Genomic DNA, 19,418 nt, shown 5'->3' with positions numbered 1-19,418 from the left:
CCATCACAACACCACACCACACCTTCACACACACACTCTATCTGACCTGACCATCACAACACCACACCACACCTTCACACACACACTCTCTGACCTGACCATCACAACACCACACCACACCTTCACACACACACTCTCTGACCTGACCATCACAACACCACACCACACCTTCACACACACACACACTCTATCTGACCTGACCATCACAACACCACACCACACCTTCACACACACACACACTCTATCTGACCTAACCATCACAACACCACACCACACCTTCACACACACACTCTATCTGACCTGACCATCACAACACCACACCACACCTTCACACACACACTCTATCTGACCTGACCATCACAACACCACACCACACCTTCACACACACTCTATCTGACCTGACCTGACCATCACAACACCACACCACACCTTCACACACACTCTATCTGACCTGACCATCACAACACCACACCACACCTTCACACACACACACTCTATCTGACCTGACCATCACAACACCACACCACACCTTCACACACACACTCTATCTGACCTGACCATCACAACACCACACCCCCTCTTCATACACGCTCTATGTTGTACCATCAGAACCCCAAATCAATAGATGCAAAAAAAAACAAAAAAAACCAACACACAAAAAACCCACAAAAAAACAACTAATATATTACTATATATTTTTTTTAATCTAATTTTATGTGGCTTTTGTCAGTAGACGTGTCACCAATTCCTCTTTCAGAGAGAACACAAAGCTGGCACCTTGCTGACTGACGCACAGTGTCACAGACAACACAAAGCTGGCACCTTGCTGACTGACGCACAGTGTCACAGACAACACAAAGCTGGCACCTTGCTGACTGACACACAGTGTCACAGACAACACAAAGCTGGCACCTTGCTGACTGACGCACAGTGTCACAGACAACACAAAGCTGGCACCTTGCTGACTGACGCACAGTGTCACAGACAACACAAAGCTGGCACCTTGCTGACTGACGCACAGTGTCACAGACAACACAAAGCTGGCACCTTGCTGACTGACACACAGTGTCACAGACAACACAAAGCTGGCACCTTGCTGGCTGACACACAGTGTCACAGACAACACAAAGCTGGCACCTTGCTGACTGACACACAGTGTCACAGACAACACAAAGCTGGCACCTTGCTGACTGACACACAGTGTCACAGACAACACAAAGCTGGCACCTTGCTGACTGACGCACAGTGTCACAGACAACACACAGCATTGCAGCACCTTGCTGACTGACGCACAGTGTCACAGACAACACAAAGCTGGCACCTTGCTGACTGACACACAGTGTCACAGACAACACACAGCATTGCAGCACCTTGCTGACTGACGCACAGTGTCACAGACAACACAAAGCTGGCACCTTGCTGACTGACACACAGTGTCACAGACAACACAAAGCTGGCACCTTGCTGACTGACGCACAGTGTCACAGACAACACACAGCATTGCAGCACCTTGCTGACTGACGCAGTGTCACAGACAACACACAGCATTGCAGCACCTTGCTGTCAGCCCCTACCTTTGACGGTGCTGGGGAAGACGGCGGTGCACAGGTTGATGTGTCCCTTCAGCACCCTGGTGAAGCACTCCTGTTCGTACCTGGACGGGGTCCCCAGGTGCAGGGTGCGCGTCGTGTCCGTCGTGCCACACCTGGGTCAATCACATGCATGAGTGCACACACACACACACACATCCACAAACACAAGCAAACAATGTACAACCACAGAGGCTGGGGAAAACCTGTGTTTCAATGTTGTTCAAACACATACCGGTAACTATTTACTTATCTGAATATCTGAACCTCCTGTCTTATAAACATTCAGGTTTCATGACAAAAAAGATTTATTCTATTCTTTTCCATTTAATTTTCAGACACATTTCAGTGCATCAGCATGCAGTCTCTAAGGCATATATGGTCACAAAGGTTTAAGCAAAGAAAATGGAAAAAATGCATTACATGGTCACAAAGGTTTACACAAAGACAAAAGAAAAGAATACATTACCTTAAAGGATGAGATAAAGACAAAAAAAAAAAGAAGAATGCATTACCTTAAAGGATGAGATAAAGACAAAAAAAAAGAATGCATTACCTTAAAGGATGAGATAAAGACAAAAAAAAAGAATGCAGTATCATGTTGTCAAAACAAGGGGACAGAACCATACAGACAGCAGTCTGACAGAAAGGGGAGAGAAGTGGGTGTCAGACGACAGCAGTCTGCTGACAGAAAGGGGAGAGAAGTGGGTGTCAGACGACAGCAGTCTGGACAGAAAGGGGAGAGAAGTGGGTGTCAGACGACAGCAGTCTGACAGAAAGGGGAGAGAAGTGGGTGTCAGACGACAGCAGTCTGACAGAAAGGGGAGAGAAGTGGGTGTCAGACGACAGCAGTCTGTGACAGAAAGGGGAGAGAAGTGGGTGTCAGACGACAGCAGTCTGACAGAAAGGGGAGAGAAGTGGGTGTCAGACGACAGCAGTCTGACAGAAAGGGGAGAGAAGTGGGTGTCAGACGACAGCAGTCTGTGACAGAAAGGGGAGAGAAGTGGGTGTCAGACGACAGCAGTCTGACAGAAAGGGGAGAGAAGTGGGTGTCAGACGACAGCAGTCTGACAGAAAGGGGAGAGAAGTGGGTGTCAGACGACAGCAGTCTGACAGAAAGGGGAGAGAAGTGGGTGTCAGACGACAGCAGTCTGTTGACAGAAAGGGGAGAGAAGTGGGTGTCAGACGACAGCAGTCTGACAGAAAGGGGAGAGAAGTGGGTGTCAGACGACAGCAGTCTGACAGAAAGGGGAGAGAAGTGGGTGTCAGACGACAGCAGTCTGACAGAAAGGGGAGAGAAGTGGGTGTCAGACGACAGCAGTCTGTTGACAGAAAGGGGAGAGAAGTGGGTGTCAGACGACAGCAGTCTGACAGAAAGGGGAGAGAAGTGGGTGTCAGACGACAGCAGTCTGACAGAAAGGGGAGAGAAGTGGGTGTCAGACGACAGCAGTCTGACAGAAAGGGGAGAGAAGTGGGTGTCAGACGACAGCAGTCTGACAGAAAGGGGAGAGAAGTGGGTGTCAGACGACAGCAGTCTGTTGACAGAAAGGGGAGAGAAGTGGGTGTCAGACGACAGTAGTCTGACAGAAAGGGGAGAGAAGTGGGTGTCAGACGACAGCAGTCTGACAGAAAGGGGAGAGAAGTGGGTGTCAGACGACAGCAGTCTGACAGAAAGGGGAGAGAAGTGGGTGTCAGACGACAGCAGTCTGACAGAAAGGGGAGAGAAGTGGGTGTCAGACGACAGCAGTCTGACAGAAAGGGGAGAGAAGTGGGTGTCAGACGACAGCAGTCTGTTGACAGAAAGGGGAGAGAAGTGGGTGTCAGACGACAGCAGTCTGTTGACAGAAAGGGGAGAGAAGTGGGTGTCAGACGACAGCAGTCTGTTGACAGAAAGGGGAGAGAAGTGGGTGTCAGACGACAGCAGTCTGACAGAAAGGGGAGAGAAGTGGGTGTCTGACGACAGCAGTCTGACAGAAAGGGGAGAGAAGTGGGTGTCAGATGACAGTCTGCTGACAGAAAGGGGAGAGAAGTGGGTGTCAGACGACAGCAGTCTGACAGAAAGGGGAGAGAAGTGGGTGTCAGACGACAGCAGTCTGACAGAAAGGGGAGAGAAGTGGGTGTCAGACGACAGCAGTCTGACAGAAAGGGGAGAGAAGTGGGTGTCTGACGACAGCAGTCTGACAGAAAGGGGAGAGAAGTGGGTGTCTGACGACAGCAGTCTGACAGAAAGGGGAGAGAAGTGGGTGTCAGACGACAGCAGTCTGTTGACAGAAAGGGGAGAGAAGTGGGTGTCAGACGACAGCAGTCTGACAGAAAGGGGAGAGAAGTGGGTGTCAGACGACAGCAGTCCGACAGAAAGGGGAGAGAAGTGGGTGTCAGACGACAGCAGTCTGACAGAAAGGGGAGAGAAGTGGGTGTCAGACGACAGCAGTCTGTTGACAGAAAGGGGAGAGAAGTGGGTGTCAGACGACAGCAGTCCGACAGAAAAGGGAGAGAAGTGAGGAGCAGGGTGGGGAGTGGAGTAGGGGCCTGACCAATGCCTGTTCCCATTCAGCACACTAGTCATGATTTCAGGGTCCACCAAAAAGTGAACCTTCAAACTAACACCACAAAAATTTAGATGCATTATCAAAAAAGTTTAAATTTCAACAGCAGTAAGCAGTCACAGACAAACACATAAATTAAAGCAAAGGGGATGGGTGGAAACAACAATAATGGGACGCAGTAAAATCTGTGTTAAGCAGTTCACCTCACCTGTACTGTGCCCCTGAATCCACCAGGTATATCTGGTCTGTGGTCACCTGTCGGTCAGTCTCTGGCTTGGGTCTGGGGAGAAAAACACCACAACACAAAACATGTTTACACAGCAACTGATCTTAGTTCGTAGGTTTTCAAATATTTCAGTTCCAATTTTTGGTCAATAAACACTGGAGAAAAAGGAAAACCTGAAAATGTCATCCAGCAGAAAATTGTGTATTCAGGGAGGGTATGGGGGAAGGGGTTCCACAACCCCCCCCCCCCCCCCAAACAAAACCTGAAGGCATTTTGAAGAGAGAGACACTTAACCCTTTGACATTTCATTGATATTAACAGCAAAGTTGTCATGTCAAGGGGGTGCAGGTTTTTCACCCTTTGACATTTCATTGATATTAACTGCAAAGTTGTCATGTCAAGGGGGTGCAGGTTTTTCACCCTTTGACATTTCATTGATATTAACTGCAAAGTTGTCATGTCAAGGGGGTGCAGGTTTTTCACCCTTTGACATTTCATTGATATTAACTGCAAAGTTGTCATGTCAAGGGGGTGCAGGTTTTTCAGTTGAAAAGATCAAACCCAAGACACAAAAACACAAAATTAAATAAATGCATGAAGAGTGACCTGAAACGTTCAATGTTGGAGGGAGAGAGGGAGAGAAAGAGAGAGAGAGAGAGAGAGAGAGAGAGAGAGAGAGTGCGTGTGAATGCATCAGTGAGAGAGTGAGTATGAGTGTCTCTGCATGTGTGTGTATGAGTTTAGTTTGTGTGTGTGTGTGTGAAATTGATAGTGCGGGTGTAAGTATACATGTGTGTGTGTGTGAGTGAGAGAGCAGTGTGAGTGTATGAGTGTGGTTTGAGCATGAGTGAGTGTATGTGTGAGTGCATGCACGTTCCCAGTGGACCACCATGGCTGGTTCAGCACAAGGTGTTCAAGGACCACGCTCTGTTCAATATTCAAGGACCACGCTCCACGCTCTGTTCAATATTCAAGGACCACGCTCTGTTCAATATTCAAGGACCATGCTCTGTTCAATATTCAAGGACCACACCAATATTCAAGGACCACGCTCTGTTCAATATTCAAGGACCACACTCTGTTCAATATTCAAGGACCACACTCTGTTCAATATTCAAGGACCACGCTCTGTTCAATATTCAAGGACCACGCTCCACGCTCTGTTCAATATTCAAGGACCATGCTCTGTTCAATATTCAAGGACCACACCAATATTCAAGGACCACGCTCTGTTCAATATTCAAGGACCACGCTCTGTTCAATATTCAAGGACCACACTCTGTTCAATATTCAAGGACCACGCTCTGTTCAATATTCAAGGACCACGCTCTCACCAACACAGAACCAACACTCGAAATCCACCTGCTTTCACTCTAAAAAGGAAAAACATGCACACACACACACACACACACACCAACCCCCCACACACAGAACAGACAGAAGCCCTTACTTGTAATGGATGATTGCTCCATTAGGTCCAATGCTGGAAATGGTATCAAAACTCAGCGAAACAAAGTCCTTCTGTTGTCTGCAACAAAGCAAACACACACCTGATTTTCAGCACACACAACTTCCTTCCACTTGCAGGAAAACCATTTACAGAGACCCAGGCACTGACACACAGCCCTAACACTTGGAGGATTGTGGTGAACAGTTCTGTGCGGCGCCCAGTGCCTCCCCACACAGATGGTCAGGGAGAAGAGGGAGAAACCTTCCTTCCACTCTAATCAAGTGTTAAATACATCAATCATGTATGCCTTGCTGGAGACTGAAAACCCGTTCTTTCAAACAGCATTGTGTGTCTGTTGCTAATGTGTATCCTCCATGTTCTAACAGGGGTCAGTACATACATTGCTGATGTGTATACTTCATTCCTAACAGGGGTCAGTACATACATTGCTGATGTGTATCCTCCATGTTCTAACAGGGGTCAGTACATACACTGCTGATGTGTATCCTCCATGTTCTAACAGGAGTCAGTACATGTTGCTAATGTGTACCTCCATGTTCTAACAGGGGTCAGTACATGTTGCTAATGTGTACCTCCATGTTCTAACAGGGGTCAGTACATGTTGCTAATGTGTACCTCCATGTTCTAACAGGGGTCAGTACATGTTGCTAATGTGTACCTCCATGTTCTAACAGGGGTCAGTACATGTTGCTAATGTGTATCCCCATGTCCCCCAACAGGCTCAAACAAACATTCTTGTTTCTTGCACGTGCATGTGTTCTTTTGATCTCAGTTTCTGTAAAATAGTATGCATGCTTGTGAGCATGTGAATACAATTGTGTTTGTGAGACTGTAGGTGTCAGTGTGTGTGTGTGTGTGTGTGTGTGTGTGTGTGTGTGTGTGTGTGTGTGTGTGTGTGTGTGTGTGTGTGTGTGTGTGTGTTTGTGTGCGCGCGCATGTGTGCATAGTGAGCGTAAGGCATGCATGTGTGTGTGTGTGCGTGAACATGCCCACATAAGCTGGAGACACAAACCAATCATTCTTACCTTCTAAATTCTTCGACTTTGTCTGCTGCCGATATTTCCGTCACAGATCCCTTGGGGACCTGTACAAATAAACATAACACACCATCACTGATCACTTAGGGCCCTGCACAGGTCAACACACCATCACTGATCACTTAGGGCCCTGCACAAGTCAACACACAAGTCAACACACCATCACAGATCACTTAGGGCCCTGCACAAGTCAACACACAAGTCAACACACCATCACTGATCACTTAGGGCCCTGCACAAGTCAACACACAAGTCAACACACCATCACTGATCACTTAGGGCCCTGCACAAGTCAACAATACAGACAGACACAGCCCCCTGCAGACAGACAGTCCTTACAGACAGACACAGCCCCTACACACACAGCTGCTACAGAGTCTGTACTGACAGACACAGCCCCTACAGACACAGCCCCTACAGAAGACACAGCCCCTACAGACAGACACAACCCCCACAGAAGACACAGCCCCTACACAGTACCTACAGACAGACACAGCCCCTACAGACACAGCCCCTACAGACACAGCCCCTACAGACACAGCCCCTACAGACACAGCCCCTACAGACACAGCCCCTACAGACACAGTACCTACAGACAGACACAACCCCTACAGAAGACACAGCCCCTACAGACACAGCCCCTACAGACAGAGTACCTACAGACACAGCCCCTACAGACACAGCCCCTACAGACACAGTACCTACAGACAGACACAGCCCCTACAGACACAGCCCCTACAGACACAGTACCTACAGACACAGCCCCTACAGACACAGCCCCTACAGACACAGCCCCTACAGACACAGCCCCTACAGACAGACACAGCCCCTACAGACACAGCCCCTACAGACACAGCCCCTACAGACAGACACAGCCCCTACAGACACAGCCCCTACAGACACAGCCCCTACAGACAGACACAGCCCCTACAGACAGACACAGCCCCTACAGACACAGCCCCTACAGACAGACACAGCCCCTACAGACACAGTACCTACAGACAGACACAGCCCCTACAGACAGACACAGCCCCTACAGACAGACACAGCCCCTACAGACAGACACAGCCCCTACAGACACAGTACCTACAGACAGACACAACCCCTACAGACACAGTACCTACAGACAGACACAGCCCCTACAGACAGACACAGCCCCTACAGACACAGCCCCTACAGACACAGCCCCTACAGACAGACACAGCCCCTACAGACAGACACAGCCCCTACAGACACAGCCCCTACAGACAGACACAGCCCCTACAGACACAGCCCCTACAGACACAGCCCCTACAGACAGACACAGCCCCTACAGACAGACACAGCCCCTACAGACACAGCCCCTACAGACAGACACAACCCCTACAGACACAGTACCTACAGACACAGCCCCTACAGACAGACACAACCCCTACAGACACAGTACCTACAGACAGACACAACCCCTACAGACAGACACAACCCCTACAGACAGACACAACCCCTACAGAAGACACAACCCCTACAGAAGACACAGCCCCTAAACACAAAACCCCTACAGAATGACACAGCTCCTACATACACAACCCCTACAGAAGACACAGCCCCTACAGACAGACACAGCCCCTACAGAAGACGCAGCCCCTACAGACAGACACAGCCCCTACAGACACAGCCCCTACAGACAGACGCAGCCCCTACAGACAGACGCAGCCCCTACAGACAGACGCAGCCCCTACAGACAGACGCAGCCCCTACAGACACAGCCCCTACAGAAGACACAGCCCCTACAGACAGACACAGCCCCTACAGACAGACGCAGCCCCTACAGACAGACACAGCCCCTACAGACAGACACAGCCCCTACAGACAGACACAGCCCCTACAGACAGACACAGCCCCTACAGACAGACGCAGCCCCTACAGACAGACACAGCCCCTACAGAAGACACAGCCCCTACAGACACAGCCCCTACAGAAGACGCAGCCCCTACAGACAGACGCAGCCCCTACAGACAGACGCAGCCCCTACAGACAGGCACAGCCCCTACAGAAGACGCAGCCCCTACAGACAGACGCAGCCCCTACAGAAGACACAGCCCCTACAGACTGACACAGCCCCTACAGAAGACACAGCCCCTACAGACAGACACAGCCCCTACAGACTGACACAGCCCCTACAGACAGACACAGCCCCTACAGACAGACACAGCCCCTAAAGACTGACACAGCCCCTACAGACAGACACAGCCCCTACAGACAGACACAGCCCCTACAGACAGACACAGCCCCTACAGACAGACACAGCCCCTACAGACAGACACAGCCCCTACAGACAGACACAGCCCCTAAAGACTTGACACAGCCCCTACAGACTGACACAGCCCCTACAGACAGACACAGCTCCTACAGACGCAGCCCCTACAGACAGACACAGCCCCTACAAACAGGCAGTTCCCACAGACTGACACAGCACTTATAGTCAGACACAGCCCCTACAGACAGACACAGCTCCTACAGACACAGCCCCTACAGACAGACACAGCTCCTACAGACACAGCCCCTACAGACAGACACAGCTCCTACAGACGCAGCCCCCACCCCTACAGACAGACACAGCTCCTACAGACGCAGCCCCTACAGACAGACACAGCTCCTACAGACACAGCCCCTACAGACAGACACAGCTCCTACAGACACAGCCCCTACAGACAGACACAGCTCCTACAGACACAGCCCCTACAGACTGACAAACCCCTACAGACACAGTCCCCAAAGACAGACACCATGTGTTAAAGCACAGTCCACTCACCTCCTTCTCAAGCCACACCATGAATTCACACAGCGCCACAGCGTCCTGCACCTGTACACACACCATGCCTCATTATGACACCATGTGTACATCAACACTGACACACAATGTGCACACACACACACATGTCATTATGACACAATGTGTACATCAACACTGACACACAATGTGCACACACACACCATGTATCATTATGACACAATGTGTACATCAACACTGACACACAATGTGCACACACACACCATGCCTCATTATGACACAATGTGTACATCAACACTGACACACAATGTGCACACACACACAAGTCATTATGACACAATGTGTACATCAACACTGACACACAATGTGCACACACACACCCTGTATCAATATGACACAATGTGTACATCAACACTGACACACAATGTGCACACACACACACACACAAGTCATTATGACACAATGTGTACATCAACACTGACACACAATCTGTACACACACACCATGTATCATTATGACACAATGTTTACATCAACACTGACACAAAATGTGTGCACACACACCATGTATCATTATGACACAATGTGTACATCAACACTGACACACAATGTGTGCACACACACCCTGCATCAATATGACACAATGTGTACATCAACACTGACACACAATGTGCACACACACACCATGTATCATTATGACACAATGTGTACATCAACACTGACACACAATGTGCACACACACACCATGTATCAATATGACACAATGTGTACATCAACACTGACACACAATGTGCACACACACACCATGTATCATTATGACACAATGTGTACATCAACACTGACACACAATGTGCACACACACCATGTATCATTATGACACAATGTGTACATCAACACTGACACACAATGTGCACACACACACCATGTATCAATATGACACAATGTGTACATCAACACTGACACACAATGTGCACACACACCCTGCATCAATATGACGAGAGAGGGGCACAAGAGGAGAGAGAGAGGGACACGAGAGAGAGAGAGACACGAGAGAGAGAGAGAGAGAGAGAGAGAGAGAGAGAGAGAGAGAGAGACAGACAAGAAGAGAGAGAGAGAGACAGACAAGAAGAGAGAGAGAGAGAGAGGGACACAAGAGGAGAGAGAGAGAGAGAGACACACACACACAAGAAGAGAGAGAGAGAGAGACACACACAAGAGAACACTGAACACTGAACACTTTAATGTCAATAGCTTTACAGCCCTAATGACATGGGGGTTCATAATACAAATAACAACATGCATCAATAGTAATAATATTGATGAAAACCAAAACCAAAACGAAATCAATCAATCTGTGCAACAAAGTGCAGTTCGACCATCCATTCAAAGTAATGGCATGTAGTGAGAAATAAAAACAAAAACATATATAAATGTATAACATAAATATTTTCCATATGAGAGTGACAACACAGATTTCACTTTTCACAATGAGCAACACCTGATACTATTTTATTATTGTTGAGTTTTTTTTCGTCGCATGTTATTCGCTTCTGCAATATATTTTGCAAGTGACTGTAGTGAAGTTTCCTGATTTAAATTAAGCACTCCAAAAATATCTTCATACTTTGCTGAATTTGTTTTAAATACAACACATTTTTCTCGAATATCGTCATAAGCTTTACAACTAAACAAAAAATGTAACTCATCCTCCCTTGAATGACCGCACATCGGACAAGGGGAGAGTAACGAGGGCTCAGTCTGAAACCACTTTTCATAAGCATTCAAACCAATCGTTCTCGTTCTAAATCTGGCGAGACTTGTTCGGTGCCACTTGTTTGTCACGACTGTGATATATTTTTCTGTTTGAAATATACTTTTAAAACTATAAAACCATCTATATTTCTCAGTGCTTTCCATTTTACAGTGCCAATTCTGTTTATATGAAGCAATTAGCCTATCTTTGAATTCTGAAACAAATCCTTCTACACATCCAACTCCCTGACACATCCACACAATCCCAAATCCATTTACAGTTAATGTCTTCTTTACAAAATATACCCAGTTTTCCTTCCCTCTCTCATGTTCATTTACTAACATTTCATACGCCTGCTTACATAATCTCGATGTGGGTAGCCTTATTAATTTTAACCAATATTTTATACATTTCACACATGATTTAATGTATAATGGGTATCTACCACTTTCTCCATATAATACAGTATTTGAAGCATGTAATGGAACATTTAAAAAACGTTTAATAGCTAATGTATGTACTTTTTCACACAAGAGAGAGAGAGAGAGAGAGAGCGGGACACAAGAGGAGAGAGACCCACCTGAGCCAGCCTCATGCCTTCAATCTCTGCAGCATTCTTGACACACTTCATTTTGGCCACAGGGGATGGTTCCAGCAGACGACGGTCCTGAATCAGAAACATCACAGTTCATTCCTTAGTTAGTGCTGAATTCAACAAAACACCACCACCATCACACAGTTCTTTCCTTAGTGCTGAATTCAACAAAACACCACCACCATCACACAGTTCTTTCCTTAGTTAGTGCTGAATTCAACAAAACACCGCCACCATCACACAGTTCATTCCTCAGTTAGTGCTGAATTCAACAAAACACCACCACCATCACACAGTTCTTTTCTTAGTGCTGAATTCAACAAAACACCACCACCATCACACAGTTCTTTCCTTAGTGCTGAATTCAACAAAACACCACCACCATCACACAGTTCTTTCCTTAGTTAGTGCTGAATTCAACAAAACACCACCACCATCACACAGTTCTTTCCTTAGTTAGTGCTGAATTCAACAAAACACCACCACCATCACACAGTTCTTTCCTTAGTTAGTGCTGAATTCAACAAAACACCACCACCATCACACAGTTCATTCCTTAGTTAGTGCTGAATTCAACAAAACACCACCACCATCACACAGTTCTTTCCTTAGTGCTGAATTCAACAAAACACCACCACCATCACACAGTTCTTTCCTTAGTGCTGAATTCAACAAAACACCACCACCATCACACAGTTCTTTCCTTAGTTAGTGCTGAATTCAACAAAACACCACCACCATCACACAGTTCATTCCTCAGTTAGTGCTGAATTTAACAAAACACCACCACCATCATCACACAGTCCTTTCCTTAGTGCTGAATTCAACAAAACACCACCACCATCACACAGTTCTTTCCTTAGTGCTGAATTCAACAAAACACCACCACCATCACACAGTTCTTTCCTTAGTGCTGAATTCAACAAAACACCACCACCATCACACAGTTCTTTCCTTAGTTAGTGCTGAATTCAACAAAACACCACCACCATCATCACACAGTCCTTTCCTTAGTGCTGAATTCAACAAAACACCACCACCATCACACAGTTCTTTCCTTAGTGCTGAATTCAACAAAACACCACCACCATCACACAGTTCTTTCCTTAGTTAGTGCTGAATTCAACAAAACACCACCATCATCACACAGTCCTTTCCTCAGTTAGTGCTGAATTCAACAAAACACCACCACCATCACACAGTTCTTTCCTTAGTTAGTGCTGAATTCAACAAAACACCACCACCATCACACAGTTCTTTCCTTAGTTAGTGCTGAATTCAACAAAACACCACCACCATCACACAGTTCATTCCTTAGTTAGTGCTGAATTCAACAAAACACCACCACCATCACACAGTTCATTCCTTAGTTAGTGCTGAATTCAACAAAACACCACCACCATCACACAGTTCTTTCCTTAGTTAGTGCTGAATTCAACAAAACAACACCATCATCACACAGTTCTTTCCTTAGTTAGTGCTGAATTCAACAAAACACCACCACCATCACACAGTTCTTTCCTTAGTGCTGAATTCAACAAAACACCACCACCATCACACAGTTCTTTCCTTAGTGCTGAATTCAACAAAACACCACCACCATCACACAGTTCTTTCCTTAGTGCTGAATTCAACAAAACACCACCATCATCACACAGTCCTTTCCTCAGTTCGTGCTGAATTCAACAAAACACCACCACCATCACACAGTTCTTTCCTTAGTTAGTGCTGAATTCAACAAAACACCGCCACCATCACACAGTTCTTTCCTTAGTTAGTGCTGAATTCAACAAAACACCACCACCATCACACAGTTCTTTCCTTAGTGCTGAATTCAACAAAACACCACCACCATCACACAGTTCTTTCCTTAGTTAGTGCTGAATTCAACAAAACACCACCATCATCACACAGTCCTTTCCTCAGTTAGTGCTGAATTCAACAAAACACCACCACCATCACACTGTTCTTTCCTTAGTGCTGAATTCAACAAAACACCACCACCATCACACAGTCCTTTCCTTAGTTAGTGCTGAATTCAACAAAACACCACCACCATCACACAGTTCTTTCCTTAGTTAGTGCTGAATTCAACAAAACACCACCACCACCACACAGTTCTTTCCTTAGTTAGTGCTGAATTCAACAAAACACCACCACCATCACACAGTCCGTTCCTTAGTTAGTGCTGAATTCAACAAAACAACACCACCACCACACAGTCCTTTCCTTAGTTAGTGCTGAATTCAACAAAACACCACCACCACCACACAGTTCTTTCCTTAGTTAGTGCTGAATTCAACAAAACACCACCACCATCACACAGTTCTTTCCTCAGTTAGTGCTGAATTCAACAAAACACCACCACCATCACACAGTTCTTTCCTTAGTTAGTGCTGAATTCAACAAAACAACACCACCATCACACAGTTCTTTTCTTAGTGTTGAATTCAACAAAACAACAACACAGTCCTTTCCTTAGTTAGTGCTGAATTCAACAAAACACCACCACCATCATAGAGATCTTTCTTTAGTGCTGAAAGCCATGCCCACCAAAGCAGGCCAAGTCAGATGTGAACAACAACACACAACCCAAACACACTGTTCACACACTGGACAACAACAAAACACACTGTTCACACATGGAACAAAAACACACAACCAAAACACACCGTTCACACACTGGACAACAGAACACACTGTTCACACATGGGACACCAAAACACAACCAAACACACTGTTCACACATGGGACAACAACACACAACCAAAACACACAGTTCACACATGGGATGACAAAACACACTGTTCACACATGGAACAGAAACACACAACCAAAACACACCGTTCACACACTGGACAACAGAACACACTGTTCACACATGGGACAACAACACACAACCCAAACACACTGTTCACACACTGGACAACAACAAAACACACTGTTCACACACTGGACAACAACAAAACACACTGTTCACACATGGAACAAAAACACACAACCAAAACACACCGTTCACACACTGGACAACAGAACACACTGTTCACACATGGGACACCAAAACACAACCAAACACACTGTTCACACATGGGACAACAACACACAACCAAAACACACAGTTCACACATGGGACAACACCACACTGTTCACACGTGGGACAATAACACACTGTTCACACACTGGACAACAACAAAACACACTGTTCACACATGGAACAAAAAAACACACTGTTCACACATGGGATGACAAAATACACTGTTCACACATGGGATGACAAAACACACTGTTCACACATGGGACAACAACACACAACCCAAACACATTGTTCACACATGGGACAACAACAAAACACATTGTTCACACATGGGACAACAACAAAACACATTGTTCACACATGGGACAACAACAAAACACACTGTTCACACATGGGACAACAACAAAACACACTGTTCACACATGGGATGACAAAACACAGTTCACACATGAGATGACAAAACACACAGTTCACACATGGGATGACAAAACACACTGTTCACACATGGGATGACAAAACACACTGTTCACACATGGGATGACAAAACACAGTTCACACATGGGATGACAAAACACACTGTTCACACATGGGATGACAAAACACAGTTCACACATGGGATGACAAAACACACAGTTCACACATGGGATGACAGTTTCAGTTTCAGTTTCAGTAGCTCAAGGAGGCGTCACTGCGTTCGGACAAATCCATATACGCTACACCACATCTGCCAAGCAGATGCCTGACCAGCAGCGTAACCCAACGCGCTTAGTCAGGCCTTGAGGGGAAAAAACAAAAACAAAAAAAAAAAAAAACAAAAAAAAAACACTGTTCACACATGAGATGACAAAACACACAGTTCACACATGGGATGACAAAACACACTGTTCACACATGGGATGACAAAACACAAATTTAACACACTGTTCACACACTGGACAACAACACACAACCCAAACACAAAGTTCACACATGGGACAGCAAAACACACTGTTCACACATTGGACAACAACACAACAAAAACACACTGTTCACACATTGGACAAACAGACACAACCAAAACACACCGTTCACACACTGGACAACAGAACACACTGTTCACACATGGGACAACAACACACAAACACACTGTTCACACATGGGACAACAAAACACAACACACTGTTCACACATGGGACAACAGAACACAACCAAACACACTGTTCACACATGGGACAACAGAACACAACCAAACACACTGTTCACACATGGACAACACCTATCAAAACCTGGGTCTCTGTAACTGGTTTTCTGTCTGTCTGTCAAAGCCTGGGTCTCTGTGAGTGACTTCCCTTTCATGTGTCAAAGCCTGGGTCTCTGTGAGTGACTTCCCTTTCATGTGTCAAAGCCTGGGTCTCTGTGAGTGACTTCCCTTTCATGTGTCAAAGCCTGGGTCTCTGTGAGTGACTTCCCTTCCATGTGTCAAAGCCTGGGTCTCTGTGAGTGACTTCCCTTTCATGTGTCAAAGCCTGGGTCTGTGTGAATGACTTCCCTTTCATGTGTCAAAGCCTGGGTCTGTGTGAATGGCTTCCCTTTCATGTGTCAAAGCCTGGGTCTGTGTGAATGGCTTCCCTTTCATGTGTCAAAGCCTGGGTCTCTGTGAATGGCTTCCCTTTCATGTGTCAAAGCCTGGGTCTCTGTAACTGGTCTTCCTGTCATGTGTCAAAGCCTGGGTCTCTGTGAATGGCTTCCCTTTCATGTGTCAAAGCCTGGGTCTCTGTAACTGGTCTCCCTGTCATGTGTCAAAGCCTGGGTCTCTGTAAATGGTCTTCCTGTCATGTGTCAACGCCTGGGTCTCTGTAACAGGTCTTCCTGTCATGTGTCAACGCCTGGGTCTCTGTAACTGGTCTTCCTGTCATGTGTCAACGCCTGGGTCTCTGTAACAGGTCTTCCTGTCATGTGTCAACGCCTGGGTCTCTGTAAATGGTCTTCCTGTCATGTGTCAAAGCCTGGGTCTCTGTAACAGGTCTTCCTGTCATGTGTCAACGCCTGGGTCTCTGTAACTGGTCTTCCTGTCATGTGTCAACGCCTGGGTCTCTGTAACTGGTCTTCCTGTCATGTGTCAAAGCCTGGGTCTCTGTCTCACATGCCTTCAGTGATGTTTACATGACACCTCCACACCACACATCTTCTGTGATGTGATGCCCATACCCAAATCTACAAACAGGACTTCAATAGCATCTTTCTTTTCTATTTCCTGTCCACTGGAAACGTGAATGCTCACCTTTGGAATGATGTCAGAAATGGCAAAGCTGGATTTGTCGCTGACCTGTTGACAAGAAATAAGTTTTGTTTTGTTTTTTGTTCTGGTCTTTGACAATAGCACAGTCAACCACTGTCCATGCACATATCCACACAAAAAACAATGCACATATCCATACAAAAACATTCAGACATTCAGGTACACATCAACTCCTATCATTAAGGTACAAATGAACTGTCACATTCACTTACACATGAACTTGTCAGACATTCAGGTACACATGAACTTCATTCAGATATTCAGGTACACATAAACCGCTGTCAGATATTCAGGTACACATGAACTCCAGCAACAGACAGGAACTAATGTCACAGACATTCAGGTACACAGAAATATAATGGTTAAACAGACACATAATGCAAAACCGTAAGAAATTTCTGCATACATCCAATGTACACTTCCTCCTCTTGTACACACACACACACACACACACACACACACAAACATGAGAGAACACACACACACACAAAATGAGATAAGACATAAACACAATAGAACACACATACAAACACAGGCACACAAGAGAGAAGACACACACACACATACACAGATAAGACACAGTGTCATCATGATAGAAGTCCAATGCAAACGATGAAGACATCAGTGACTCCAGAGAGAACACTTCCTAAAGGCACACACCACTGCAGCCAGTGTGGGCAGGCAGTGTAACATGACAGGTGTGTTGTCTCTGTGGGAACGACACTTCTGAACACACCTCTCCCCAAACCCACAACTCCACTGTACACAGGCAGTTGGCAGTTGTGAGGGTTTCCCACCCAAGGATGCTGCATGTGCACCAAGAGCCACACACTCACTCACATCAATCCAATCCCATACCATGCCAGTCTTAAGATCAACCCATACCCATACCATGCCAGTCTTAATATCAACCCATACTCACTTACATCAATCCAATCCCATACCATGTCAGTCTAAAGATCAACCCATACCCATACCATGCCAGTCTTAAGATCAACCCATACCCATACTATGCCAGTCTTAAGATCAACCCATACCCATACCATGCCAGTCTTAAGATCAACCCATACCCATACTATGCCAGTCTTAAGATCAACCCATACCCATACCTTGCCCATCTTAAGATCAACCCATAGACATACCATGCCAGTCTTTTTTATTTTTTTATTTTTTGCTGCCCCATTCATCTGCACCGTTTCAGTGGCATTACTCCCACGCCGCTCATTTAGATTCCCCCATACACGGCCACACCCGGGTTCGTCCGTTGGAGTTCCAGCATCGGCAGTCCACAAGGAACCATCCATGTTAAGTCGCCAGGAGGCCACACACCAGAGGAGACCCTGCACTGCTGCTGAGTCACTTTGGTGGTGTTCAGTGGTGCCTGTTCTGTTTTAACGTACTCAGGACACCACCTACTAAGCCCCCTACTAACGACAATAATGGCTTAGTCGCGGAGCCAGACTGAGTGAGCGTCCCTCCCAGAGTGAAGACCGCCACCACGTCCCTCAAACAACAGCCCCCCATGAATCTGCCGACACTGACGACAATGACAGGACTCATCCCAAGCACGGAAGTGGAGGGGTATCGAAACTGAGGTCACCATGAGGGCAGGGCATGAAAGGCCACGGACTTTGAGACTATTTTGTTTATACTGATGACGATGAAGGAGGAGGTGGATGACGAGGATGATGACGATGTTGCTATGGAGGTCCATTTTTGGTTTGGGACTGCGTGACAAGGCTGTACTCCACGCTTCCTGTCATAATGATATCCCGGCGTTAACCAGGCCTGAGAGATACAGACACTTGCAGTGTTGGTCAGGTAATTAGAGCAACACACCCAAAGACGCATCCTTGAAGTGGATGACACTCGACTGTGTGGTCCCAGTCTCCCCATTTAAGCCAACAGCACACTCAACTCTGGGTAGGAGCCGACCATGGGCAGAAAAACCCACCTCCACTGGGATTCGAACCTGCGTCCTCCCAGCTGTCAGTCCGCGACGCTAACCACTTCGCTACGCCATACCATGCCAGTCTTAATATCAATCCATACCCATACCTTGCCCGTCTTAAGATCAATCCATACCCATACCTTGCCCGTCTTAAGATCAACCTATACCC

At 46.6% G+C, this 19,418-nt stretch overlaps 1 protein-coding gene across 5 annotated transcripts in view; it reads right to left on the bottom strand.

Moving 5' to 3' along the window:
• LOC143296267 (xaa-Pro aminopeptidase 1-like) overlaps positions 1 to 19,418 on the bottom strand; it is a 49,197-nt gene that overhangs the window by 7,516 nt on the left and 22,263 nt on the right. For all 5 annotated transcript variants that reach the window (XM_076608106.1, XM_076608123.1, XM_076608114.1 and 2 more), the window contains 7 exons: positions 17,281 to 17,325; positions 11,972 to 12,058; positions 9,661 to 9,711; positions 6,858 to 6,916; positions 5,812 to 5,889; positions 4,344 to 4,415; positions 1,575 to 1,705 (listed from right to left, as the gene is read on the bottom strand). In XM_076608106.1, coding sequence (XP_076464221.1) covers positions 1,575 to 1,705; positions 4,344 to 4,415; positions 5,812 to 5,889; positions 6,858 to 6,916; positions 9,661 to 9,711; positions 11,972 to 12,058; positions 17,281 to 17,325 — 523 coding nt within the window. The remainder of the gene's footprint in view (positions 1 to 1,574; positions 1,706 to 4,343; positions 4,416 to 5,811; positions 5,890 to 6,857; positions 6,917 to 9,660; positions 9,712 to 11,971; positions 12,059 to 17,280; positions 17,326 to 19,418) is intronic.

This window comes from Babylonia areolata, chromosome 2, assembly GCF_041734735.1.
Source record: "Babylonia areolata isolate BAREFJ2019XMU chromosome 2, ASM4173473v1, whole genome shotgun sequence".
Lineage (NCBI taxonomy): Eukaryota > Metazoa > Mollusca > Gastropoda > Neogastropoda > Buccinidae > Babylonia > Babylonia areolata.
Note: the sequence above shows the minus strand (reverse complement) of the source record. Positions and strands in the feature narration are given on the sequence as shown.